This window comes from Mycteria americana, chromosome Z (assembly GCF_035582795.1).
Source record: "Mycteria americana isolate JAX WOST 10 ecotype Jacksonville Zoo and Gardens chromosome Z, USCA_MyAme_1.0, whole genome shotgun sequence".
Classification (NCBI taxonomy): domain Eukaryota; kingdom Metazoa; phylum Chordata; class Aves; order Ciconiiformes; family Ciconiidae; genus Mycteria; species Mycteria americana.
The window spans coordinates 39,013,440-39,039,976 of NC_134396.1; the positions used below are offsets into that span (position 1 = coordinate 39,013,440).

General features: G+C 40.7%; 1 protein-coding gene across 4 annotated transcripts; it reads left to right on the top strand.

The window, feature by feature from the left end:
- Nucleotides 1-1,064: 1,064 nt before the first annotated feature.
- HABP4 (hyaluronan binding protein 4) lies at nt 1,065-25,505 on the top strand. Of its 4 annotated transcripts, none has more exons than XM_075527017.1 (7): nt 1,065-1,567; nt 11,577-11,724; nt 12,625-12,786; nt 14,808-14,897; nt 21,778-21,946; nt 23,697-23,885; nt 24,961-25,505. In XM_075527017.1, the coding sequence occupies exons 1-7, from the start codon at nt 1,279-1,281 to the stop codon at nt 25,015-25,017; spliced, it is 1,104 nt and encodes a 367-aa protein (XP_075383132.1). In that variant the 5' UTR covers nt 1,065-1,278; the 3' UTR covers nt 25,018-25,505. The 4 variants fall into 4 exon arrangements, with proteins under 4 accessions (XP_075383132.1, XP_075383135.1, XP_075383136.1 ...); XM_075527020.1 differs by having other exon boundaries at nt 23,697-23,879; XM_075527021.1 differs by having other exon boundaries at nt 23,697-23,876.
- The last annotated feature ends 1,032 nt before the right edge of the window (nt 25,506-26,537 follow it).

Sequence of the window (26,537 nt, forward strand, 5' to 3'; positions counted from 1 at the left end):
GGACTGAGATTTTTACGGCATGTGTTTGGGGCTAGCTCGTAGAGGGGGCGGGGATGTTTTGCCTGCGCAGTTGCCTTTCCCCTGTGAACGAACGCTGTGGAGTCTCCAGGATTGTTTGCACTGTTGGTCGTATTTATAAACTTCAGAGATAGTGAAAGGACTTGCCGCCCGCTCCAGGCATCGCTGGCTGTGACCAGCACGGCTCCTACAGCCACAGGGGTGCCTGCACGTACAGTCTCACATCACGGAGGCCTAGCCACAGCCGGGGAGCTCCATTCACTGGTTTTGCTGAACGGAGCAGCTCTCCAGGTTAAACTGTGAAACCCGTACGTCTCACCGTAGTGCTGCATTTGTAAGCTGCTGGAAGTGTCACCGCACGAGCTCGCGGAGGTCGGCCGATGGAGGTCGGCTCGAGGAGGTCGACCGCCACCGCAGTTGTAAGCAGGAGGGCGCAGTTCAGAAGCTTTGTGGGTAAACCGGGCTAGCTTACGCAGGTGTGCTGGCCACCTCAGGTGGAGTTGCCCTTGGAGCTCCCAGTCCAGTGTGCTCCATCTCCCATTAAAGTAACTCCATTAGTGGACGTGGATTATATCAAAAAACTAGTGGTGACCCAGTTATGACATCAGATTACAAACTGCTAACTACACAGTCTACCCATACATGCGTAGGGATAGACAGGACGTTTGCCAGGCTCCTCCCGTCGCTGTGTCCAGAGACCTGACGGGCGAGTGCAGTGCCGGTGTCCGTAGCCCGGCCGTAGCCCCGAGCAGGCGGGAGCGGCTGTTGAATAATGCACACCTCATGAATAATTAATGACCCGCGCGCCCCCGCCGCACACCGCACGGGTCAGTGCTCCATTATTGACCGTGCTGCCGCTGCACGCTAATTGGCCGTAGCCGCACGCCAGGGGCGGGGCGGAGCCTAAGGTCGGGATTGGTTGCTCGCTCTTGCCGTTATTTAGCATTGGTCGCGCGGGTTCGCGGTGGGTGGGTTCTGCGGCGTCGATAGGTGGTGGCTGCGGGGGCTGCTCGGAGTTCCCAAGCGTGATTGGCTGCCGCGGCTCGGCGAAGGGCGGGGCAACGGCAACGGCAACGGCAACGGCAACGGCAACGGTGCGGCGGTGTGGGTAGCGCGGAGTCGGGGCCGGAGCCGGTGCGGCGCCCGCTCTCCTGACGCTGTCTCGCGCCGTGCGCGCTCGCTCGGCCCTGCGCAGTGGCGGCCCCGGGGGCCGCCGCCGCCGCAGCGCCGGCAGCGGGGAGGAGGGAACCGGCCGCGGCGATGATGAAGGGGACGGTGGGCAGCCCGGTGGCTGCCGTCATGCAGGAGGGCTTCGGTTGCTCCATCGCCAACCGCTTCTACCAGCTCCTGGACGACGAGTCGGACCCCTTCGACATCCTGCGCGACGCCGAGCGCCGCCGGCAGCAGCGCAAGAAGCGCGACGAGGCGGCGGCGGCGGCCGCCAGGAGAGCCGGTCCCGGCAGCAGGACGGGCGGCGGCAAGAGGGAGTCCCAGAGGGACCGCAAGCAGCCCGGCAGTCCCCCCGCGCCCGGGTGGCCGCCGCAGCCCGGTACGGCGGCGGCGCCTCCGCAGCGGGGCGAGGCGGGGGGCGGCGGCGCCTCGGCGGGCGCCGGGGCGGCTCGGGGCGGGCGGCCCGGTAGCCGGTCTTCCTGAGGAGCGAGGTCCCGGCGGGTGGTGCCGGTGCGGGCAGCCCCGGGCCCTGCAGCGCGGCGTGGGTCGCCGCTGGCTCGGCGCTCGCCCTGCCTCTTGGCAGCCGTGGTGTGGCGGGCAGCCGCTTGTCGGTAGCAGGGTCAAAGCAGGGCTGAGGAAACCCGGTTGGTTGTGTTTTTGCCGCTGTGAATGCGTACCTGAAGGTCCCCGTGGAGAAACAAGTGACAGCCGGAGCGTTACTCCGGGTGGCCGTGCTTGGGCACGCTCCCCACCCGGTCTTGCGGAGCTCTCCCAGCCTGCACGGGAGGCTTCAGAAGGGGAACGGGCCTTTGGGCCCGTGTAAAAGAGCACTATTTCCGAAGTTTTAAGAGGCACATGGAAGAGCATTAACTCTTCCACTGCAGCATCTGTAGTTTTAATGCTGCTTGAGCATCCCTGTTGATGCATTTCATCGCTTGTCACCCTGGCCGCTTTCCTTCTGTGTTTGATGTTTCCAGGCTTGCTTTCTTGGTACCTTTGAGTTTTCTGGCACTTCGACTTCTTCAGGGTTATAACATGCCCAGGGATCTGTGCTTAGTTTGCCTTAAGCTTGTGTTGATGCCCAGACCTTTGAATAAAAACTTCTTTCCCAGGTGAACTCTCTAGCACAGTGTTCAAGATTGATCAGGGTTGTTTGTCAGCTGCTAAGTTTTGATGCTAAATGTTGCTTGGGGGAATAGGCGGCCAGTTGGCTTTTATATCAGAATGTCTGGCACAGTCCTCTTTGCAGCTGAAGGCTTTGATGGGCTATGGCTCCTTGCATTTGGAGGCGTTTTTGTGAGTGTGATTGTTATTACTTACACGGTATTGATCTTCAGGTTGCTGGATTCAGTATCTAAAGTATCTGAGAGCTGGCTGATGGTTTCCAAATATTGAGAATCTCCGCACAGAAGACTCTGGTTTTACCTTCTTGAGTTGTAAATTCCCATTCTCCTGTAGCGGGCAATGAAGCTTAACACATTAACTATTCTTAAGATATTAATTTCTTCCTGTAGTAAAAGCTCCTGTTAAATTCACAGTAACTGAACTGTGTGTTTTAATGCCCTAGAAAGAGGTGTGGCCTTTGAATTGGGGTTATTGGTCCATCAAGGCATTGCCAGTGCTACCAATTGCTTAGACTTACAGTCTTACACTGCTCCAACAGCAATTATTTGGCCTTGTGGAGCAGAGAATCTTTCAATGCCAAATATGCACCTCATCTGTGTAGAGGATGATCTTAACAAGTTGTCACCGTCCCTTTGGACGGTTGTATGAAACTCGTCTTTTGAGATTCCTCTGCGGTTGTTATGTGACTTTGTCAGAGTTCTCTGCCTGTGAGACCAATACTCACACTAGTAACAGGCTTATTTTATTTAAATGATACTTTGCTGTGATTATCAACAGAAGGCGAAGGAGCCTGTTCAGTGAACAGCAGAGTCTCAAGTTCTGATGAAAAAGTTCTTGAACAAGAACTGGTGGTTATCAGTAACCTACCAGGAGCGTGGAAGTATGTGAAGAGCATCCTTTACCTCCTCCTTGTCTATAGGTATCTTAAGCATACAGGTTCTGAGTGTAATTCTGTGGTAATACACAGTGAGCCTGTGGAGTGTCTTTGACTATTTTCTGCTACCTTGGTATTAAGAAACCCAGTTTCTCATATAGAGACATCAGGCATGTGCACCTTGTTTTAACTTCCTGCTAATTTAAAATGCAGAAAAGACTGCTGGCTTATAGTAGCTTTTGTGAAAGTGAATTAACATCTGTCTTAAGAAGAGTTATTTGCTCTGAAAAATGCCACACTTTCTTCTTTAAAGAAAGTGGCTATCCTGGATTTTGTGTGCACTGTATGTTTATGTCTTGGGCTTGTAAAGTAGGGACTGTAAATGTATAGTGCTCAGGATACCAAACCAGGGCAGAGAGTTGAGACTTGGTCCTGTCTGTGTGTTCCTCCTTTGGATGTGCTGTCTTAGCAAGCCTGCTCTGAAGGACAGAGCTCACCCTCTGACTTAGGACAAATACAGAGATGGTGTAGCTGACAAATATAAAGCAAGTGGTGGGTTGAGGGAAAAATCTAGGGTTTTTTTGACGGGGAGGGACAGCTTTTTATTTGGGCCATAAAAGTTGATTTGTTATACAGAATTCAACCAGGAAACTTCTGGATACAGTAAAAGATTGAGGGGACCATCAGCTTAACAGTTGAGAATAAGTAACCACTCAGGAAGGTCCTCGTACCAGCTCAATTTGGCATAAAGCTTTTAATGATGGATGCATTTCTAGAAGGGTGCACCTCTGTTTGGGGAAATAAATAATATTGATTAAAATTACCAAATTGTGAAACTAATGAAACTAATGACTAAACTTGTATTTAAAAAAAAAGTTTTTGTTTCCAGTCTTTCTTAGTGATCCTGCCATCCCCCCACTCCCCCACCTTCCCCCCCAATTTTGGGCATAATTCCCTCTAATTTCATTTCACTGATTAGGAATTAAACACCATAAAGAAGCATTTAGACCCATCTGAACAGCTGAATCAGATTCTGGTATTATGGTTGCAACGACAAAATTCAGTCTGTGTTGTACTAATGTTGATAGAATCATCACAGAACAGCCCAGGTTGGAAGGGACCTCGCAGGATTGTCTGGTCCAACCTTTCCTGGGAAAGGCAGCCTAGAAGAGATTATCTAGCACCCTGTCTGATTGCATCTTGAAAACCTCCAGTGAGGGGGACTCCACCACGTCCCCGGGGAGGTTGTTCCAGTGAATGTTATCAATTTGTTTCTGATACCGAGATGCGGCCTCTTCGGTGCATCTTGTACCTGTTGCCCCTTGTCTTCTTCATGTGGCTCCTTGTGAAGAGAGCCTCCACCCTCTTTGTAGCTGCCCTTCAGGTACTGGAACACTGTGATGTGGTCCCCCCTAAGTCTTCTCCAGGGAGAAGAGACCTAACTCCTTCAGTCTTTCCTCATAGGACAGGCTCTCCAGCCCTTTGGTCATCTTCATGGCCCTCCTTTGGACCCCCAGTGGACTGTTTTATCTAATTACTGGGGTGCTTTTCTTGTTTGGGTTACAAAAAGTGTTGTTAAAAGTTTCACAATTTTTTTTTTTATTATTGTATTATTTCTTGAGCATATTAAATCTGAACAAAATAGTTTTTAGCTTTGGAAAGACTTGAAGCAAGCCTAGTCTTCCATCTTGCAATATATAAAAAGATTTACAGTAGTCTGAGAGACTTCTTTTGGTGTTATGTTTTGATGTTAGAGTGGAAGGTGTACTCACAAAGTTCTGTAAGTTGACCTTTTTTTACTTAGTTCTTCACTGCCTTTTCCAGAGAAGTTTTTACTTAATTTCTGGAGATGTTTTCAATTTGAAACAAACCTCCTAAGATGACTTTGCTAGATAATCCAGTGCTTTGACCTTTAGAATCCAAACTATTTGTTATGAATTGACACAACTGTAAGGAGAGTATTAATCTTTCTTTAAGGAGAAAATGGACTCCTATTTCATAACCTACCAACACCTACACTTCTGACCTTAATGATGTATTTTTTCTCTTTTACTGACTGTGTTGTTTTGCGATTTTTAGACTGTATGCTGCGGATTTGGGTAAAGGCTGTTTGTAGGTATTAGTATTGCACCACTTAACGTTAACTCAGTTCATTCTTAGTACAAGGGCCAAACTGCATTTGCCAGCTCTTTATTCAAAAGGCCCAGTTGCAGAGCTTGCATTCTTTACTGGTCCAGGCAAATTAAATTTGTTGATCATGCAGTAATAACCTCTGTTCTGTTGAAATCTCTAAACCTTTGTTGCTAATACCTCCAAAAGGTTTTCTTCTTTCATGTACATTTGATGACTCGTGTGTAGCTCCTGAACACTATGTGTTTTGAGTTTTTAACTACAGTTTTAAGTTAATACGGCATGGAATGTTTCTGGGGAATTTTATCTTATACTGACCGTGATTTTCTTATTTTTAAATAATTTATTCCATTATCATTCTTTCACAGTCATAAGGATTGCCCAGAGGAAAGCTGCAGTAGGCAATTCTGTAATTGAGTATTGGCACATATGAAAACAAAATAGCACAGGATAGAGTCTAAATCCATGTGTCTTTCTTTGGTGTGTTGCATGCAATAGCTGAAGCCTTTTTTTGTATTTTGGGATACTGTGGTATTATTCTGCAACTTGTGTAATTAGCCATGCTTTAGCTCACAAGATTAATTGCTTGAAGTTTGGAATTAAAATCACATGGATGCACACATGCAAAGGGGAGGAAGTAAGATTGTTTGTGCGGTCTTAAATCTGCTACACTCTGAAATATAGCAAAAGAAGTTCTGTCTTTTACTATTTCCAGTTATGCAGGTTTATTGTAAAGGAAGATCACTTGTCCATGTGTAGGTATTACTGTGTTACTGAGATGGTAATGAAGTAGTGTCTTTGCATGCAGCCATAATTTAATGACAGAAGATCCTTGAATTATAGCATCATTTCTCCACTTGCCCTCATCCCAGACCAACCGGAGCAGTATTCCTGTTTGGGTTTTGTACTTAATTAATCTCTTTTGAACGCCCATTAAATTGTTTCTTGAGGCTCAGACTCTCTCATTTAAAAATGAGCTGTTAAGCTGAAAGGAGAGGAAAGAAGGGTCTCTTGGAATAAGTGGAAGGAGAGATTTGAATTTAGGACCAGTGACTGTGCTGCTGTTAGCTTTGTTTTAACATCTACAAGGCAGTTGAAACTTGTCTGAAATGAAAAATTGTAAGCACAGTTTAAATTTTTTATTTTGTGTGTATGTAGGTGGGTGGGAAGTCTGTGCTAAAAGATCTGTAAGAGGGATAAATAACTGAAGTTTGCTGGTACAAGGGTAGAAGAAGAGTTGCAGGGCAGTGACGCAAATTACGTCCTGTAAATGAGCTATAAAATGTCAGAGGAAATTCACTATCAGTAAGTGTAAAGTAACATGTATGGGAGAACGTGTATTGAGGTGGGGGGGCAGTGTTGCAAGCTATACTGCAATGTGAAAGATTTTTCTAATTCAAACTATTGTAGTTTAGGCAAGAGAGCTTGGAGCAATTGGGACTGTTAAAGAGTAGAACAGCAGGTTTATTTCCAGTTGCCATCTAGGAGAGAAGCAGTGTTGGGAATTACTGAGCAGCAACAAGGAAAATAGAAAAGGAATTGTTATGCCTTTGAAGGAATCTCACCTTCCCACGTCTTGGAAGTGTGTCTGCTCTTTTGGTCACCTCAAAGATGTTAAAACTAGAAAAAGCACACTAGAGTGACATGCATGTTGAAACTTACAGCATGATTTATGTATTGGGAGAAATTTAAATTAAAGTTTTTTGGTTTGAGAGGAGGTGTCTCAGGATACAAAAGGAGTGTATACAGAACTGCAAGTGAGGCTTGGAGAAGGCAAACAATATTTATTGTTGCTTATTTTACGGAAATAATTTCAGACAGATTTTGTGAAATAAGGAGAAAGAATGCTTTTTCTACAGAGACTATAATTGCCCTGTGGCACTTCTTGCTCTAGGGTGATGTTGATATATCAAAGCATGTATCTATTCAGACAGCAGTCTGCATAAAGATGTGGCAGCCCATCTGTGGATCTGTCCTCCATAAATCAATGCTTACAGTCTTTGATTCAGAAAACCTCTAAGGGTGGATTGCTAGGTGGAAAGTATTTTGTTGTTGCTTTTTTTCTTTCTTCAAATACATGCTGTAAGGTACATAAGTCTTTCATCTGGCTACTATGGTTGCTCTAATGTTCATCCTAACTGAATCAAAACTACACTCAGTTTGCCTTTGCTCTGTTCCTGTGTGTGCTACTTGGGCAAAATAGAAATAACTCTTTGGCACTTCGTCCTAGGCTGCATTTGTGGAAATGGAGTATCGATGGAATCGTCTCACTGGGTTTGAGTGTCACCTGTTTTGGTGGGATGAGTTGGTCTCAGGCTTGTGAAAATTCATAAAACACTATGATCCAGCATTGTCAGCTGGATTTTAGGTCCGAATACAAGGTTTTGGTGCTCTTTGCAGCAGTAACCTCCCTCAGCCCGTGAATTGCATGCCAGCTGCCTCCGTTGCCTGCTGTGCTCCTCACATAAGGGAATGGGGGAAAAATAGCAAGATTTCTGCTCTAGCTTGTACTCACTGATAGCAGTTGCAAGCTTGGGCTCCTTGTGGTGTTTGTCTAAAGCCAAGGTTTGCTGCACAAAAAACCTGTTTTCCCTTAAAACGAAAAATTAAAAGAAAGATGAGAGCACACTGTCTCAGTGAGGGCCAGGGAAGAGCCCAGAAAACCTTGAAAACTATCTCTTCCCAGGCAAAAGTCCCGCTTGTTTGAGGATAGATGATATGGATAGAGAAACTTGGTGAGAGCTAGACAACAACACTGCGAAGGCAGCTAGATTTTGCTGTGTTGTTTCAAATCCATCTCTTAATACACAGATATCCAGTGTCTGGGAAAACAGGCAATGTAGGTCTTAAAAAATATAATTTCTGCTTTCCCAGTTTCGAGTTGTGTTGCATGCTTATTAAAAACACTTTTCTAGAAAGTCTTGCTATCTAAAGGCTGCAGTATAAACAAAACTAATACTGATAGTAAAGTACTACTGTGGGGAAAGTGAAAACCACTTAAGTATGTTAGCTCTGTATGATTTAGAGTTTTAACAGTGGCTCGTAAAACTGGGTTTTTTTCTTTAGCAATGTCTACTTCTAGTACCTGGTAATTTTAGTATTTACAGATGTCTTTCTCTAATAATAGCTCAGCTGCTGCTTCTGGGAAAAAAAAAAAAAGGTGAGTCTGGTCAAACAGTTTAAGCATCAGATTTCTTTTCTGATTCCTCAGTTTAGAAAGTAAAGTGACAGGCAACTCAGCCGACAGACTGGGCTGCTGCAGTAACCTCCTGGGGAAGCCATGGTGAGTGGTGAGGTGGGGAATGGTGGGCAACGTCTTCAGCTGAATACAGATTACAGATGTAACTGTAAGACACACGAAAACCACCTTAAAGAGAGGCTAAACTTATAACTGGGAAGGAGCTGTCTTCATTTTTCAGCATGATGTTCATAAGACCTCAAATAGATGATGAACAAAACTCCAGAGCTTTTTTTTGTGGTTTTGAAGAAAAACCTCTATACCAGTCTATATATGCAAACAAGCAGTCAAAATTGGGATGTACTTGGGGAAGTAGTTAATAAGCATTTAAAGCATAGCCCAGTTCTTTTTAAGTGAAAACTATTATGGCAGCACTACACAAGGTTGCTCATGTTTTGGGGTTTTTTGTTTGTTTTTTTTTTCCCAAAGGGTAAGTGGCCTTTCAGCTCCTTAAATAAAAATGAGTCTACACGGGGACAGACATATGGCAGAGGATTAAAATTGGATAGTTTATGCTATCACTGCAGCCAAGCTCCAGTTTAGTTTGTTCTTACATGCAGAGCTGAAAGTTGTGCTGGTGTTTGAACTAATTCACAAGCAGGTCACAAGCTTCTGCCCTGCGGGTGACTCGGCTTATTGGAGTGGTGTAGTAAAATGGCTGCATACCATTTTAATCCATTTCTGCATGTCTGTCAAACCGGTTAAAATGTTTTTATACAGGTAATAAGTGCCACAAATAATCTTTCTAGTATTTAAAATCCATCTGCAGTAATTATAGCCACCTATTAGAAGCAAAGTGAAATAGCCTTGCACCGAAATCAGAGTAGAGCTGACTGCTTTGTCTAGCATGGTCAGTGCTAGTGACATGTAATACACTGGCATATCTGGCAAGAAGGCTTATTTTGAAGTACTTTTAAGTGGTACTGGGTAACAAAACCAGAGACCATCTTTTTAAAATGATTTTTGCATCTTCATTTTTTTGGCATTACTTTACTAGTTCTAAGGAGCGCTTTGAATCTGAAGGTGAAAAGGAGGTTAATACTAAGTAAATAGGGAAGGTAATCTCTGACTACTGCATTCTTGCCAAGTTATTCTGTTTAGAATAACTGATGTTTCTGATAGCCAGAGAGAGGCTCAAAAATAAATACAAATGCAATCTTGTACTGCAGTTGTGCATTCAGATCCAAACAAAATAAGTAAAAATGAGATCAGAAATGAGTAGTCACTTTTTCCACAGCAAGATTCCAATTTGGAATTAACACTTCTGTAGTTGGTGGTGTAGTTGAGATGTGCATAGAGCAGACATTTCCCAACAGAATATACAATTCTGTATTCTCTATAATTTTGCTTTTTATTAAAGCATCCTGGTTTGAAAAGCTTACTCAGAAACTGATTTCAAAAGTTGTCCTTTATCCAGAAATTACATCGTAATTTTTGGGACGCAAAAATGCTTGCTGTTCTAAGCATCGAGCAACTCCAGATCTTGAGAAGAGAGAATTACTGGAATGTATTATGTCAAATGGTTTGTAGTTTAAAGAAAACCAAAGCTAGGGTTGCTTCTGCAGCACAAATAAAACTGTCTTCTGTGTACAGATATGGCTGTCCTTGCTGCATAACAAAAAGCTTTATTTACCACTCTTCCGCCTTATTCACCGAGTGGATAGTTCTTTGAAGTTTTCTTTTTAAAGGTGATGTTACAGACTTCATGCTTGCCACCTAAGCTTTGATCAGAGATCTTCTTATACAGGCATTTCTGTGGGGCTATGAATTAATTTGTATCTTAATATTGTGACATAGAATGGGCTTTTCTCTCTTTATGTGCTAGCAACAGAGGCACTGTAGCTGGGACTGTCACTTGTCCACTACCCTGAGTTCAGTAACTTGCTCAGCATTGCACAGGTGCTTCTTGTGGAAATAATAGCTCAGTTTCATTGGTCTGAGAGCAGTGTTTCTGTAGTTCCTTGCTTGATTGACTTAAACCAACACCTTTTTCAGCCAATAGTTGTAAGTATAGGGGCTTGCTTGCTTCTGGAGAAATTTGTCCTAAATAGAGCACAGAATTCGGAAAAATGGGGAAGGAACCACATAATGAACTTTAATCTTCTGCTAGATGTATATGGGTTGAGTGGATAAGCTCAATTTATTCTCTCTTATAATACACTATTTCTCTGCATTCGCCCTGTCCAACCTGCTCCTCCTTAACACCAACAATGGCCGAACAAAACCCCAAAAAGCTTAAATACATTTTATCTTGGAATATGTTGACATTCTAGAATCAATTAGTGGTGTTGGAGCCTTTGTAGTTTCTGCTTGGGTTCCTGCTACTTAAAGTCAGTGACTTGTAGGGTTGGTGAATGGTCCTCTCCTCCATAGAATGGTCACAGAAGGAGGTGACCCTCTTCTGGTCATTGGATGCCATAGCCATGAACTTAAAGTAGGAGGTGCTGGCTCAGACTTCTGAATTCAGCTCATCTGGCAGGAGGTGTGTTGTCTCATGATCAACAGCTAAAGCCTGTCTCCAACCGTCCTTCATTTTCCCCTACCTTCATTGCTCCTGCAGCCATCTTGCTGTTCATGTCTTCCATTGAAGCTTCTCTGCCTTGTCCTGTAGGACACTGGCAAGATCTTTGAGAGAACGTGAGAGAAACAGGTTTTGTTCTCCATTTCTGTGACTTAATGTGAGCAAAATGAGATTTTTCTCATTGTCTGTCTTTTCTGGAAATGTCTGAGCTGTGTCAACACCTGTAGTATTTTTGCCTGAGGCAGGTTCATCAATACAGAAGGGAAAGTAAGTACATGTCTCTCAGACAGTGTCTGGCAACATTATTAAAATTAATATTTTATTATTGACTTTAATATTTTAATTAATATTTTTAAGTGCTTTTAATATTTTGGTAGACTTAGGATTGGAGAGGGTAAAGCAGAAGATTGTAAGGTGTAATCAACTCACTTCAGTCAGTAGTTTGGTAACTGTAATTCGGTTATTATTAAACTGTTAGTAATCTCTCTCTGTGTGTGTAGGCCAGAAGCGAGCACCTAAGTGGGGAGAACAGCACGGATTCAATAACAGAGGAGCAGAGCTGAAACAAAACAAAACTGAATGGAGACCGTCTTTCAGGCAATACCATTTCTGTGAAACAGAAAGACAAGTGAAATTCGCAGTGGAAAGGTATGTATCATAGAGGGAGAAGTGAAGTGCCTCCTGGAGGATCTGCACAGGATTGGGAAGGGAAAGACTTCACATTGAAACAGATCCAGTAGCCAGACATGACTTGAAGGCATGGTTGCATTATTAGTGTGTAGATTTGCTGCAAGACGACCTATTTCCTCCCTGTCAGAGCTGTAATTTCAGCTTTCTCACAGATTGATTTGGAACAGTTTTGTTAAATGTTGGAAATATAAGGCAACTGAAAAGTGTAAAGATCGGAAAACGTAACTGCTAGTCTGCAACATATACGTTCATTTCTGAGCTCACATACTAAACTTTGCAGAACGTGTGGTGCACGTTCCAAGTTGAATGAATTTTACTGTTCAAACTGAAAATAAACCTTTGTCATATTGTTTACTGCTTGGGCAGTGAATGCATATCCATTTTGCTTTCTTTGTAAGTACTAGAAAATTCCACCTAAACCTTTAATGCTTGAGAGTGTGGCTGTTCTTACTTTACATAACAATAATTGGTATTTAACAAGTTCCCTGAGATTTTTAACAGTTGCATATAAGTCTGGGTTTAGACAGTGGAGCTATTGCCTGATAAAGTTGCTGAAGATTTGACAGTTTTATAGTGTTTTATTTAACTTTTCTAATATTTGCAGTGTCATCAATAAACAGCTGAACTTTCTATTCCTGTTATCTGTAGTAATTCCCAGAGTTCAGTTTATGTCAATTTTTAATGACAAAACTAATACAACTGTACTGTGTGCTGTGTAAAGATGCACTCTAACAATTGTACAGTAGCTCTCATACACTTGTGTCTCTCACAGCTGCACAAATACAACCATACAAATTTTTTTTCTCCTTGTTAACTGTTCTGTAGGAACAAAAATCTGACTAGAAATCTTCTTTTTAGACCAATTGAAAGATTAGACTGTGAAAGACCAATAAGAGGTCGTGGCGGAGGAAGAGGTGGAATGCGAGGTAGAGGAAGAGGTGGTGGAATAAATAGAAGTTTCAATGGCTTTGACCAAAGAGGAAGACAGGAATTTGAAAGACAAAGTGGGAATGGTAAAATGTAAGTGTTCTGCGTGCAACTTCTTACTTGGTATACGAGTAAACAATAGTCAGCACTGCAGTAGTGTCTCTTAAGTATTCTGTTCCCTTCTTTGATATCCAAGTTGGCTGGCACAAAGTCAGTACTGGTTTTAGTTTGAAGTCCTAATGAAAAAAAACTCTTAACCTCACAGAACCCTGTTTCTCTCTCCAGAGGAATGAAAGCAGATGACAAAAAGGGTGGAGGTGGAGCTTGTAACTGGGGAACAGTTAAAGATGATACAAGGTACAACACATACTTGTGCCCACCATAGACCACCATCATTTTCCATGGCCCACCTTAGATCATCATTTTCTGTTCATCAGTTTCATGTCCATTTTGAGCTTTATAAGCCTTGCTTTGTATTAATTGTTGTGATGAATGTAGTTTTACAGTTTTCTGAACTCATCTCTTTCATGTTGGTGAGATTAAATTGTAGCAAAGGCATGGTGATGTTTCTTCAATTAAGACTGCCAAAATCTTTTGACTGGGACTAAGCTGTCTTTTAACTGAAGTAAGTTATGGCTTTTGTCAGTAGTCAAGTAAGTGGGACTCTGGTATTTCATGGCATTGCTACAAAGTGCTGATTAAAAGATTGAAATTCTGTTAGTGGGCTTAAAGTCCAGTCTCTCTTTCTCAAGTTTTATGTATCATTTCTAAATTGCAAAGCTGTGATACAATTCAGTGTGGCTCTGGAGGTAATATTTAGCTGACTCTACCACTGAAGTACATTTTAAAGTGCACAGGAGGATCAGTAACAGAATGTGATGGCTTATTAATGGTCAGTAGAAAAAAAAAAGGGAATTTTCAATTTAATTCTGTATATCTCGTACTGGGTTCCATTCAGATTTGCAAAATGCTCACTGGAGATGTCAGCTTTTGTCCATTCTGTGCACCTAGGAATATGCTACTCTTTCCAGTAGCTTTTATTCTCATTTGCATCTAGAACTCTTTAATTGAAGGCTGATAAAGGACAGAGAAAAGGCAGCACATTGAACTTACAGCAAACAGCTTTGGCCACATCCACATTCATTCACAAAATTGTTTTAAAAATGAAATTTTATTTTTAAAACTTAGATTGTGGGTTCAGGCAAACTCACTGAAAGGTTGAAAAATTGATGGGTAATAATTTTGGGACTTGATATTCTAAGTTCTTCTGAAAGGTTGTACTAACTTCTATCTCTTTTGTAATTTTTCATACTACAAGTAAAAGATTGGTTAGGTACTCTGGCTTTTCAAAACAAGGGATGAGCTAGTTAACATAGTTCTGAGCTGACAGCACAAAAATAGCTTCTGTAGGATGTCAGGGAAGGTTGTGTGAATTTCATAAAGTACAAGGAATTTAAGATCCCTTATAATTCTTCTCCCTAGTTAAGATTTTTTAGTTCAGTAGCATCAGAACTTGTGATATAAACATGAGATATCAATACTTTCTTGTGGTGTGGTGCATGTGGTCAAAGTGACATTGGAGTTGTCTAAACAACTCTAAAAGCATGTCTGTGCCTTAATTGTGGTCAGTGATGCATTGAAGCTAGAAGGTGTTAATTTTAAATATGTATGCGTACCAGTGGAATGAAAGTAAGTATGCTGCTGCTCTCATTTGACAGTGAACGAATGTCAGTGTCACAGAAAATACTAACTTAGAGTATGTATTTTACCATTTTAATAGTTGAAAAGAAACAAAAAGGCAAACCCAAACACCAGTAATGTGCTATAATCAAGTACTGGTATTTGTATTCACTATTGAATTATTTTGTCTTCATGCGTGGTTTTAACTGTTTTTGATTAAAAGTTGGATCTTCCTGATACTTCTCATTTTGTTAGTCGCTCAACCTAGTCCCTTAGTAGATCTACTTTCTGCCAATGGTCCTAGAGTTGTTCTTCTCTGTTTTTTCCCTTCCCAAGGAATTCTGGAAAAAAGTGATGTATTAATCTGCAAGGTTTTTTCCCCAGTGTGACTCATGAAGACTTTGTGGTTTTGTTTTTTTTTTTTTTGTTTACAGTTTTGGTGGGATGGAATGGACTGCACCTATGGAAGAGACTGCAGAAACAGCTGAACAGCCAGGGGCATCTGAAGGAGAGCCTCTGAACAAGTATAGTCTGACTAAAATATTTTCTTTCTAAATGCAAAGAAAACAATTGACTGTTACTGATATACTTGTATTGGGAGGCACACTTGAAATGTGAACTGTGAAGTTTTGCTACTGCACATATTTAAAAATAGAAAAGCTTTATCTATATTTGTGAGTCAAGAAAATGCATCCCTAATTCTGACTAAAGCTTCTTTTATACAGCTGCAGATTGCATTTAATTGCCCAGTGATGCTTACATTCCTAAGATTTGGTGATAATTTAATGAGGAGCTACATACTGCCTGTTACCTCTTTAACTTGGCTAATTTGTAAAAACTACTGCTTTTTGGAGTTCTCTATGAGAAAAAAGGTATTCAACGTGCCTATGCAATCGTACAAACATGATTAAAATACACTAAGATAAAATTCTCTAAGTCAGTATTCATCAATCACTAATACCATGCAGTTGTCATCTGTTCATGAAGGGCCTCTGTAGAACTTGAAACACTTGCTGGACATGGGCTTGCAGTGAGCCTTAGAAGTAGGGAAATTGAGAGAGAAATCTCTCGTCTTCTGGCTTTCATTCTTATCAGTGTCGGGTGAGAATTTACTTCACAGCAAATAAACACTGGTTTAAGAAAAAGTAACTGGCCAATCTTGTCCAAGTAAGAGACTTTAAAGAATAATCAAATAGCATATGGTGAATATCTTCTAATGAGTGAAAGAGGGTCAGTGCAATAAGTCAGCCTTCTCCTCTGCTATGAAGAGAAATTAGCTTGCTGTGAAGCCTTTTCTACCTAATGATGCAGATCCAGTTATTAGTGGCCTTGGTTCATTTCTTAATTATAAAGCTGACTAGACTACAAAACCTGTTTTATATGTTCAGGTTGTATAACCCTGTAAGAAGTTGAGTTGATATAGCTTTGATTCTTTTATTTTTAAACTAGCTTTTAATATATAGCTGGAAGCGTGTATACGTGGGGAAATTGTCTCTGCAATTGAATGACTATGATGGGATTTCCAGACAACTGTTTCTAGACTAACTTAAATCAGATGGGTAGTGTAGATAAACTGTCAAAAAAGCACTGTATTAACTAAATATGGGAACAGTTATTCAGCTTTTTTCATCAACTGTGGGTACCTTTACTTGTTTCAGACTTGTATTCGTTTCTACTCCAATTCAAGCTCTTTGTAGATGTGTCCTAACATCAGTTCCTTGTAGAGCATAAGGCATGAGAAGTATATGTAGTGGCAAAGGCATCTGACAGAATCTGCCACTTGTGTTTAATTCTTTTCCTTTTCTCAGAGATCACTAGGTATTCAGTCAGACTGTGAGCCTTTCTGGAGATTTTACTCCTCTTCATGTTTTTATAAAAAGCTTTGTTTAAGAGTAGTCCACTAAAAGCTGTAAGATTCAAAAATGCAAGTCAGCTACAAGTACAAAATTCTGCATTGTGTACTCTTTTCAGTGCGCTAAATATTGTCCCGAAGACTCACAAATCTGTATACAAAATATGAATTACATAGACCTCATTGCACTTACCTATGGAGGTAGTGTCAGCTTGGTAGCTCTATCTATTTTAAAATAGAAGAGGAGACATGGTGTGAGTAGTGAAAGTGGAATTATTTTTATTGTTCTTTTAATATTTAAAAGCAAAAGCTGGTGGGGTATGGTTTTCAGGCTTCAGGATGTATTTTAAGGTCTTGCATGCTTAGGTTGCCCCTGCTTTCCAGAGTTGCTGTCTTCTGGCAGGTAACATACACCAGCAAAAGACTCTAGCTAGGCTACCTTCTGCTTTTGCTACAGCCTCAATATTGAGGGTGTAGGGGTGTGTGTTCGCTTAAGCTACTGCTAGGCTTATTCTCATTTTGACTGTTAAAGGCAGTGACTCCAAGGAATCAATTTCTTTTCTACTGCTTTATTGCAGTTGTGTGCTTGTATTGAGGAAGAGATGGAAAACTTGGGTTTGTTTCTTCTCTCATCCTCTTTCTGGTTGCAACTGTTTCTGTTTCAAAGAAAAAAAAAAAGTATTCCTGGAAATTGTGAATAATCTGTCTGTGTGGAGATACTGTATAGTTTTCTGGTGTGGTACTGGCTAATTTCAATGCAACTCTGGAAAGACTTCTATGGACTTCTGTAACTTACAGGGTCTTGCCTTCAGGACTGTGTCCACATTGCTGTTCTTGAGCTTCCATTTGTAATGTATTGCAGGACAAGAGTTTCTCTAATACTTCTATAATATAAATCAACTTACCTCTTTCCCTATCTTCAAATTTCCTTGAGTGTATCAACAATATTTATCTCTGTTTATAGCATCCCAAACTGCATGCTAATGGTAGTGGGGTTTTTTCTGCAAGTGATAAGTATAAAATACGTAAGTAGTGCAGCAGTATAAGCTTTCCTCACAGCTGCTTTCTGTTGAACTTGTCTTCACAGTCTGAACAATGTAACACACTTGTGTTGACTGGTAAGTCAAATGAATAGATTTTTCTTTTTATCCAGTATGACATATAGTCTAATCAATTCCTATCAAAGATATTTGCAGCGTTAGTATTTATTCTGTGAGGGTTTCTTCCATTTCTTTGCCCAGGACTTCCTTTTTGGTGGAGCTATGTATTCTTCTGGTCATTTGATAGGAAGCTTTCAAAATTTGTCTTCAAGTTTGCTAAGCTATTTACCTCTCTTGTTTGGGGGTGTGTGTGTTGTTTTTGGGGGGTTTTTTGTTTGTTTGTTTTTAGTAGTGACATAAAGCTATCCATAGACCAGGCCAGATCTTCATAAGTATTTGGTTCAGTGTTTTTCTTCTATAGTTAACTTGTACAGTTGTCACTTGGTCTTACCTTGTTTAACTTTGAATTTTGCTATAACTGGTGGTAATGTAAATGGTAATGGTAAATCATGTAAATGATGTTTAATAGGAAAGATTCATGTCACTGATTTCTTCATAAAAGCTGAATAAAAATTTGCTTTGTGCAGCTGAATAATACAAAAACTGATCTGAAAAAGACCCGCTATCATTATTTTTAATGATATGAAAATAAGCAGCCAAACAACTGAGCTTAATGCCATTTTCCATTCGCATTTCTTCTGCATGTTAATGTGTTCATGTAGAGCAGTTGCTGCAAGAAAGGTACGCACAGTAAGCAAGGCATAGCCAGAGGGTTATGGTCATCTATTGAAAACACTGAAGCAGTAGGAACCATTACTGAAGGCTCCCATTTGGTGTTTTGGTATGTACTTGCATTGTGAATTCAGTTTGTTCATGTCCAGAGGCTGCGCTCAGGTGTCTGGCCATATTTTGTAAGCATGATTGTTGGTGTGCCAAGGAGCTTATTAACTTGATTAATGAAAATGCACACCAAGCAGTTACTAAAAATGCGTGAGGTTAGAAGGTAGAAAGTAATGCACAGAGTGCACTTCCATGCAGGCTTGGTGCCCAAAATAACCTGCTGCAATCAAGTCTCTGTCCAAAGCAGGTTCCTGTTGCTGTGCCTCACTAATGGGACGTGTTTCCCCTTGGGAGTCTCAGCATCCTAAAACAAGTTTGTACTGCTAATAATCTAGCAGTTGAAACCATCCTTTGGAGTAAAAATCAAACCATACGTTGCAGTTGAAAAAACAAACATTTGCAGTGTAAATCCACCAGTATTTCCTTTAGAACAGGCAAGTGGTTGTTTTTGATAGATGTGTACTTTTCAAAGCAATACCTGTGATTGCATTTTTGAGAGGTCAAGTGGCTGTGTAGTGAAATGTCCTCATGTTGTCTTATGATGATAGAAATTTAGGTCTGAAAGGAGACTTGCTGACTCAAGGCATGACCAGCCATACCTGTGGTTGATTTTAATGTCCTCTACTGATAGAGATTTCGATGTCCATTGATGGTCTTTCCAATACTTTGAACACAGAAACTACTGTGGTGTGGTTTTTTTTTTTTCTGTCTCCTGAGTGTCTTGCCTTAACATCATGGATATGCAAAATTTTCTTTCTTTTTTAGCATTATGTATGTTTCCTCCTCAGCATCTCTTTAAAGGTTTCCCAAGTAGATCACATATTTTAGACCTCGTATCTGTCTTGCAGTTCTATTCTAGACTTTCTACCTGTTCCCACATAGAAGACATTACTCAGTTGAGACCTTATTCCACCCTATCAGCCGTGACACCTGTTCCAAACAAAACTGTTGATGTGTTTCCTTATAATAGTACACTGTTGCAGAAGGGACAAATGCTGTTGATTTAAAGTTCAACTTGACTGGGTTACCTGCAATACTCTTGCACGGTTTGGAGGGTTGGGGTCCCTCCTTCAGAGCTTCTGCCTTGCTAGTGGTTCTTTCTGGTTTTGGGCGGCTGATACTTTTGCCTGAGAGTACTTATTTCTGCTTGTCCCTGGGACTTTGTGGTGTTGGTTGTTTTCAAATGACTTACTTGGTCTCTTGAGCATCTCATACCACTCTCAGTCCTTCAGTATTCTTGAACGCTTCCGCTATTGCCTTTTTCTTTTGCAAGCTTTGTGCCATAAAAAATGGAGTAAATGTATTAGGTATTACACTGCGGATAGCTGTACAGAGCTGGCCTTAAAGCTCCACTCCAATGCTTGTTTCTCTTTTGCAAATTGAAAGATGGATAGCTACTTCTCAAGTACTTGTTGCAACCAGTTCTGTATCTTTCTACAGCTCTTGACAAGGACTGAAGCAGCGTCTCCCTAACGTACTGAAAACTTAACAGGAGCGGAGGACAAAAGACTTCCTAAAGTTCAGATACACAATTTACTGCTTCTGTCCTGAGGTAGTGGCTTAGGAAGAAATTAAACCAACTTAATAGAGCCCCTTTTTATTAGTTTACTTTCTCTTTTTTTTTTTTTCCCCCCTTCCTCTGGGTGCTTGCAACTAGTCTTGTTTTTCCAACATCTGTTCCCAAAACTGAAGCTTCAGATAATTGATCAAAAATTACCTGACTTCTTACTCTTGAGGACAACAAATTGAAATGTTTGGGGTACAATTGCTTCTTAATGCTCTTACACATCGAACAGTATCTGTTGGTGTTTTTCCAGAAGTAGCTGCATCTTTCACCATTATCCTTTTTATTTAACTCAGTAAACTGGTTAATTTTTTTCTTAACAGTCCTTCTAATATAGTTTCAGATCTTCTTAATCAGTATGGAACTACAAACTGCTTACCAGTCTTTTAAGCTTTATCTTCTGGTTGATATAGCTGGAATTTTCAAGATAACAGGGCATGAAGGCATGTCAGAGGGTAGGCATATAGTGCAGGACTTGCATATTTTATTTACATTTTCCTGCAAAGTGCGTTTAAAGCTGTGTTCATCCTAGAACCAAAATTAAGGGCTGGCTTACTGTTCAGTTCTGCTTCTACCTGTCATATGCTGGGTGCTTCAGGAAAATGTTGTATAATTTTGACTGGCAAGAAGTAGAATGGTTCTCTGCGAGATCAGGTAGGAAGAGGGAGCAGGCCTGTTCACATATAGGCGAGTTCTAAATGAACAAATTAACAAATGTGTGTGTTCTGATGGGGTGCTTGTACAACTTCAAAACCAAAATGCACAGTTCACTGACTGTCATTTGACTCTGCATCTTTCCATGATAAATTTCCAACTTGCATCTAATGAATTGTATATTTACATTGGAAAAATCATCAGCATTTGGTAGAAAAAGACTTGGAACAGGGATTGAGTGAGGAAAAATAAATCCATAGTTCTCCCACCAGAAAGGACCTAATGAAAGGGTTTTCTGGAAAATATCAGTGTTAGGGAAATACTTAGCCAACTTCGACTGCTGTTGCAATGTGTAACAGTTTTGTGTGGGAGAAGAGAGAAATGGTTTCTCAAGTGTCTGGGAGTAATCAGTGCAGGTTTTCCTGTAATTTATGGTATTTTACTTATTTCTGCAGCAAACAATAATGGTGGTGAAGCGAGTTGTTCTCCCAGCATGTGCTGTTTAGTAGGGAACAGCTTTCTGCAAATATCATTAAAAGGTACACCTGTAGTGTACTGTAATAGCTGCTGGTCCTGGGCAAGTCAGTCTTGGTCAGCATCAGAAAAGTGGCAGAAGGGTAGTCAAGCAGTGATGAGTGGAGAAGAATCTTTAGTTTTGTCTTATGTATCTTGTCTTACGAATATAGAGCTAAAGCCTTGGAATTCTGTCTTTACAGTTCAAAAATATGCAAGGCAGACTCCGACGTACTCTATGTTTTCCTTGAACATATCATTATTGCACTTTGTGACAAATTAAAACTGGACTACAATTAATCTGGTTTTGCTAGGTGATAAATACTGTCTCCTTGTGTGCTACTACATCTGCCAAAGAAATCAAAGAAGCATCTTACAAAATTAACAAAGGAAATGTTAATAATTACCTAGAAGATCCCATGGTGTGATCGTGTATTTTTGACTGAAAGCTGCACTGAAACATGAATCCATCTCATACTGTCCTCCTGCAGTACGAGTCAATAAAACCATGCAATTGGGGTGTTTTAAAACTGCTCGGTATGCTTTTTTTTACTCTGGCTATATTTGGTAGCAGTAGATTCACTGTTAAACAGTAGGGTTGAGAATATGCCAGATCAAAAGACAGACTGGTTTTGTCTAGAATCTGAAGTGCTTGAGCTTACGATGAGATGATAAATACCAGACCTTAACTACAGGAGGCTGGAGACGGCATCTGTTCATACGGCTGATTTCAAACAGGCCATAAGTATATTTTCCAACTTACATTAATGTAAAACCTGCTCATCAAGTTACTGTGGGGAGTAAGGGAAATTGAGGATAGTAATTTGCTGAGAAACATTCCAAATGTTTTGTTTAGTATCCTTTCTTTAGAGATTAGTGTTCTTGTTCATCCTGGCATATTGCAAGCTAATGGTTTTTACTTTACAACTGTAAACCTTTAGAGTTGCTGAAGGAGAGCCAATGGAAGAAGTAGTTCAAGAAATGACGTTAGATGAGTGGAAAAATCTTCAGCAACAGAATCGACCAAAGCCTGAATTCAACATCCGGAAGCCAGAATCCACTGTTCCTTCCAAAGCAGTGGTGATTCACAAGTCAAAATATAGCGATGATGTAAGCATTGCCTCAGGAATTCTGTAAACTCTGCGTTATGCCCAGGGTTAGGAAACTGTCCCTATTCTTTTTCTACTAGTTTTAGTATAATCTGAACAGACTAGAAATCAGTATCTAAGCTCTGTTACTGTAATCACATATGTCCCCAAAACTTGCTTTAAACTTACCGTCTGTTCATTTTCTTCTCTCAGATCATCACCCCTATTTTGTATGCAAATACATAATATATCAAGTTGTTCTACCTTATGGCTCAGTCTTAATAATGTAAAACCTGTGTCCTTGCTGCTGCCACCTATGTAGATCTCTGGTAATGCTGCTAGAGAAACTTGGTTTACTAAGCACTTCTTATCCTAACTTTGCATCCTGTTTAGCTTACTTGCCAGTATATGCTTGCATATATATTAAACTGGGGTTTTGGCACTTGTTAGTCTGGACGCTAAATGTCCTATTTCTCATCTGTGCTGGATCCCAGCTTTCATTGTGCACTTGGAATATATGACTTTTTTTGGTTGTTTTTTTCAGTTTTAGGGACCTGCTTCTTAGAAGTAACTCTGGAGAGCTTGTTCTATAGTCATGTGCTTTCCCCCCACCCCCCTTCCCCTAACTTTTATTCCACCGTATTACTGGGATCGACATTTCAGGGAGAACTTCTGGTTTATTGATATAATTGGGGAGAGAGGGGAGGCTTCTTTTACAGATTCTTACTTACTTAGATTTCAGATTTTGGGGGTCACAGAAGTATGTGCATATACTTGTAGTCTAGCGTGATGGAATTTTGATCTTTAAGATCCGCATGCATGTGCGAATACACGTATTATCCTTTGTCTAGTTATTAACATCAAAACTTGCAGCGTTTTAAGCCTTAATCACTTTAGGTCATTGAGCGCTTCTAGGGACAGACATTAATACTGAAGTGGCCTGCGTCCTTTTTAGCATGGCTTTTGGTGGTCACAATTGCCATTATCCCCTCTTCCTTCTCTGAGGGAGATGGTGGTAGGGGTGGGGAGAATACCTTTCACAAGCTCTGAAGAGAGTATGCAAGTGTGTGAAGAGCGCATGCAAGTTTCTGTTCATTTTGCCTATAAACTTTCTTGGCTGGCAGTATCAAGGGACCCTGTCAAAATGAACATGCAATAGGAAGTACAGGAACTGCATAACATGGACAAGTCAAATCCCTGTATTAGACATTGAATAAAATAAGTGATTCATCACTGTATGGGATGAGTTTACACATATGTTATCATTACTACAGTGCACATTAAAATTATGATGGGAAGTAGTCTTACATCCACTAGCTACTAGGAATACACAGAGTTGAAACAACAGTAATCTCATAGCTGCAGACAAATAGACTAATAGATCGGTGAGTAGCCAAATGCTGTGTTTTACTGTGGCCTTTTGACCATTACTTGAGGATAACTGTAGGAGTAAGTAGCTTAAGCCTGATTCTGTAGTCCCTTAGAAAACCTCGTAGATGGTATTTCTGAAAAACCTCGTCAGTGTCACGGAGCTGGTACAGAAGATTTTGTTGCCACGACTCTCTGAGCCAACAAAGAACTGTCCCAGGCATCTGGGAAGCTACAGTTGCCTCGCCTCTGTTAAAACCCTGCGCAAGTTAAGGCCTGTCTTCTATTCCGGATGTCATCTTGATTTATCTGCTGCTTAGTCTGTAATACAAGTGTGCATGTAGCAGGGAGGGGAGAAGGCTTGTACATGGAAGCTATAGGTTTTAACCAGATCTTCTTTTTAGTTGCAAAAAGAAGACTTTGAAGATGATTCTCATGTCTTTCGAAGACCAGCGAATGACATAACATCTCAGCTGGATATTAATTTTGGGAGTCTTCCTCGCCCTGGCCGTGGATCAAGAGGAGCACGAGGTGGTCGTGGTCGTGGCAGACGAGCTGGGGAGACAGGACCTCGACCAGAAGTAGTAGTAATGGTTTTTATGGCTTTTGTTGTTTGCTTGGAGATTTTTTTTGGTTGTTGGTGTGGGGGTGTGTGTGTGTCCTGCCCCCTTTTGTGTGGAATTGTTGCTTTCTGTAGTGACAGACTTGTTTCTAATTCCTGCCTCATAGTATTTTGTCCTGGTTATTTTGAGTTCCTGACCCATATTTTGTTACTTAAAATTAAATACAAGTTCAGGCTCACAACTCTTAACACATAAATTTCAAAAGGTCTAATTACTAGTTGCTGTAATGGTAACTAGAGGAAAGGATGCAATGAAGGCTTGTTTCTGCAGTTTGATATAAATTGAGAAGTAATTAAAATGACTAAAGGCTTGTATCCCTTATGGAAAATTTCAGTATAGTACAGTAGTAGTGCCTTGATTACTGAGAATAAGATCAGTAAATCTAGGATCCTACAGATGAAGACAGAACCCTACAGCATCCTACAGAATGATACAAGTGTTCAATATAACCATTAAAAAAAACTTCCACTGACCTTTTTCTCTTAAAAATAAAAAAGGCATTTGCGCACTGAAAAATGACATCTTTATTCTTCATACTAACTGAAGGTCTTAGTTCACTTCTGTCTAGTATGACCAAGATACTTTAAGGTTGGGAACTTACAGAATGATGTGGAAGTGACTTGATGCATTTGTTTCATCTGAATGAAAAAGGCTCTTTATAATAACAGCATAGAGTTTAAAACTACAATCTAATATGTGCAGTAGCCTTAGAATGTAAAAAGATAATGCTGCTTTTAAAAACAGATAGTATTTTGGGTGAGATTGCTTTACTTTTTGTTTCTCTTCACTTCAGTGCTGCAGAACTTATGATCTTCTGGTCCTCCCCAGGCAGTAGATAAACATTATAAATATGTTCCCACTGAAGAAATTATAGTAGTCATAACTTCTGAGATAAATGCTTAGCATTTCTGTGATAGTGATGGATACAAAGCATTTAACTTGAATAGAAGAAAGAACACTTTTCAGGGTAAAATATCTGTACCTAGCTGTCAGATGCTTTTGAAATGCATTCATTTTTTATAAAGCTTCCTTTCTTACTTTATAGGTGCAGCTTGTTGCTCCAAATCCTGATGATCCTGAGGATTTTCCAGCTTTAGCTTGAAGAACCATCATGAATGGTGGTATCTCAAAGTAGCTTTCATGTAGCTGTGAAGAGGCCAGTTTTATGCTGGTGTGGATAAAGAAAGTCTGTTTCTCCTGGAAAAGCTGTTTGGGTGTTTGGTGTGGAATGATTGCAGACCTCTGCTAATGGAGTTGGGTTCTGGAGATACTGGTGGACTGGGATCCTGTCACAGGTTCCAGTGCCTGCCTCCATTTGTGAAAACTGTGTGAAGACTTACCGTACTTCACTACAAGGCTTCAAATGAAGTTCAAGAGTACAGTGTTTAAAAATGTGTATATAGAGATTATATCAAGTTCTCCATGATACCATGGTGAAATGTAAACTGTACAACATGGTCTGCAATTGGCACTCTATTTCACTGTTCATTTGAAAGCTGCTTTCCCTGTTTCTTTGAATGAAGTGTACATTTCAGACAGTCAGAAGTTGCAGTTCTTCAGAGTTTGGCAAATAAAGGAAAGTGCTCATTGGTTTGGGTTTGAGGTATTATTTTCACAAGTCAGAGTAGCAGATTGAAGCTTTTGCTATTTGGATGTAGTCTGAAAAACCTGAAACCTAAATAGCAGACCTTACTCGCCCAAAACAGTGAACATCTCTCTAAACAGAAGTGATCTTTAAAATTAAGGCAGCAGCACAGATGCTTTTAATTGATAGCTAACCATAAGTCTTGCTTCAGTAACAAGATATAATCTGCAACTACTTTGAAAATGCTGGAGGTGAAGTAAAGTAAGAATTTTGACCTAAAGACAGAACTAAACTGTTAAGGAAGTTAATGTTTTTAGCAAGAGTGACTACAAACTAAAATGTTTCATGCCTTACCAAGAAGTTTGTGTGACACTGGGGATGAGGTGCGATGTCCTTTCCTTGCAGTTTTAACATACTTCCTTACTTGAGCCAGATACCCTAACTTGTTTCCTGTCACAGGGGAACTCAGACCCATTCTTGGGGATCTGAGAGAAACAAGGAAATGGTGCCAGAAGTGATGAGGGAAAGAAATGAGAGGACAAGCACACTGGACATTTTGGAAGTAGTTGTCAGTCTCAAAGGAGTCTTCAAATGCCTGCTCAACTTGAACTCATTCTTTCAATTTACTGAGAAAGAGGATGAATATAAACCTTTCTTTTTTTCCTGTCCTCTGCCTCACTTTGTTTTTATCACTTCTAAGCAGTCTCCTTTGAGAGCAAATAGTGGATGGGACTTGAAGAAAAAAACTGTTTTGCTTTGGAGTAAGCTCTAAGAGTATTCAGAAGCTTAAATAACTGTTATCTCAGTGTAAGGCTTTACACAAGTAGGATGTAATCGTCCTAGAAGGACTACTGACTGTTTTCTGTATGCTCCAAACAGATGGTCTGCAAAGTAGTGCTGCCCAAAGGACTTTTCTTACATTGTTAAATTACTATATGATGATTTGCTATAACATGAGATTTTGGATTCCGCAAGGAGCTCATTTTAGTGACATAGAGATACTCTGACAACTTGTAGTAGAAAGAATGTGCAAAAGC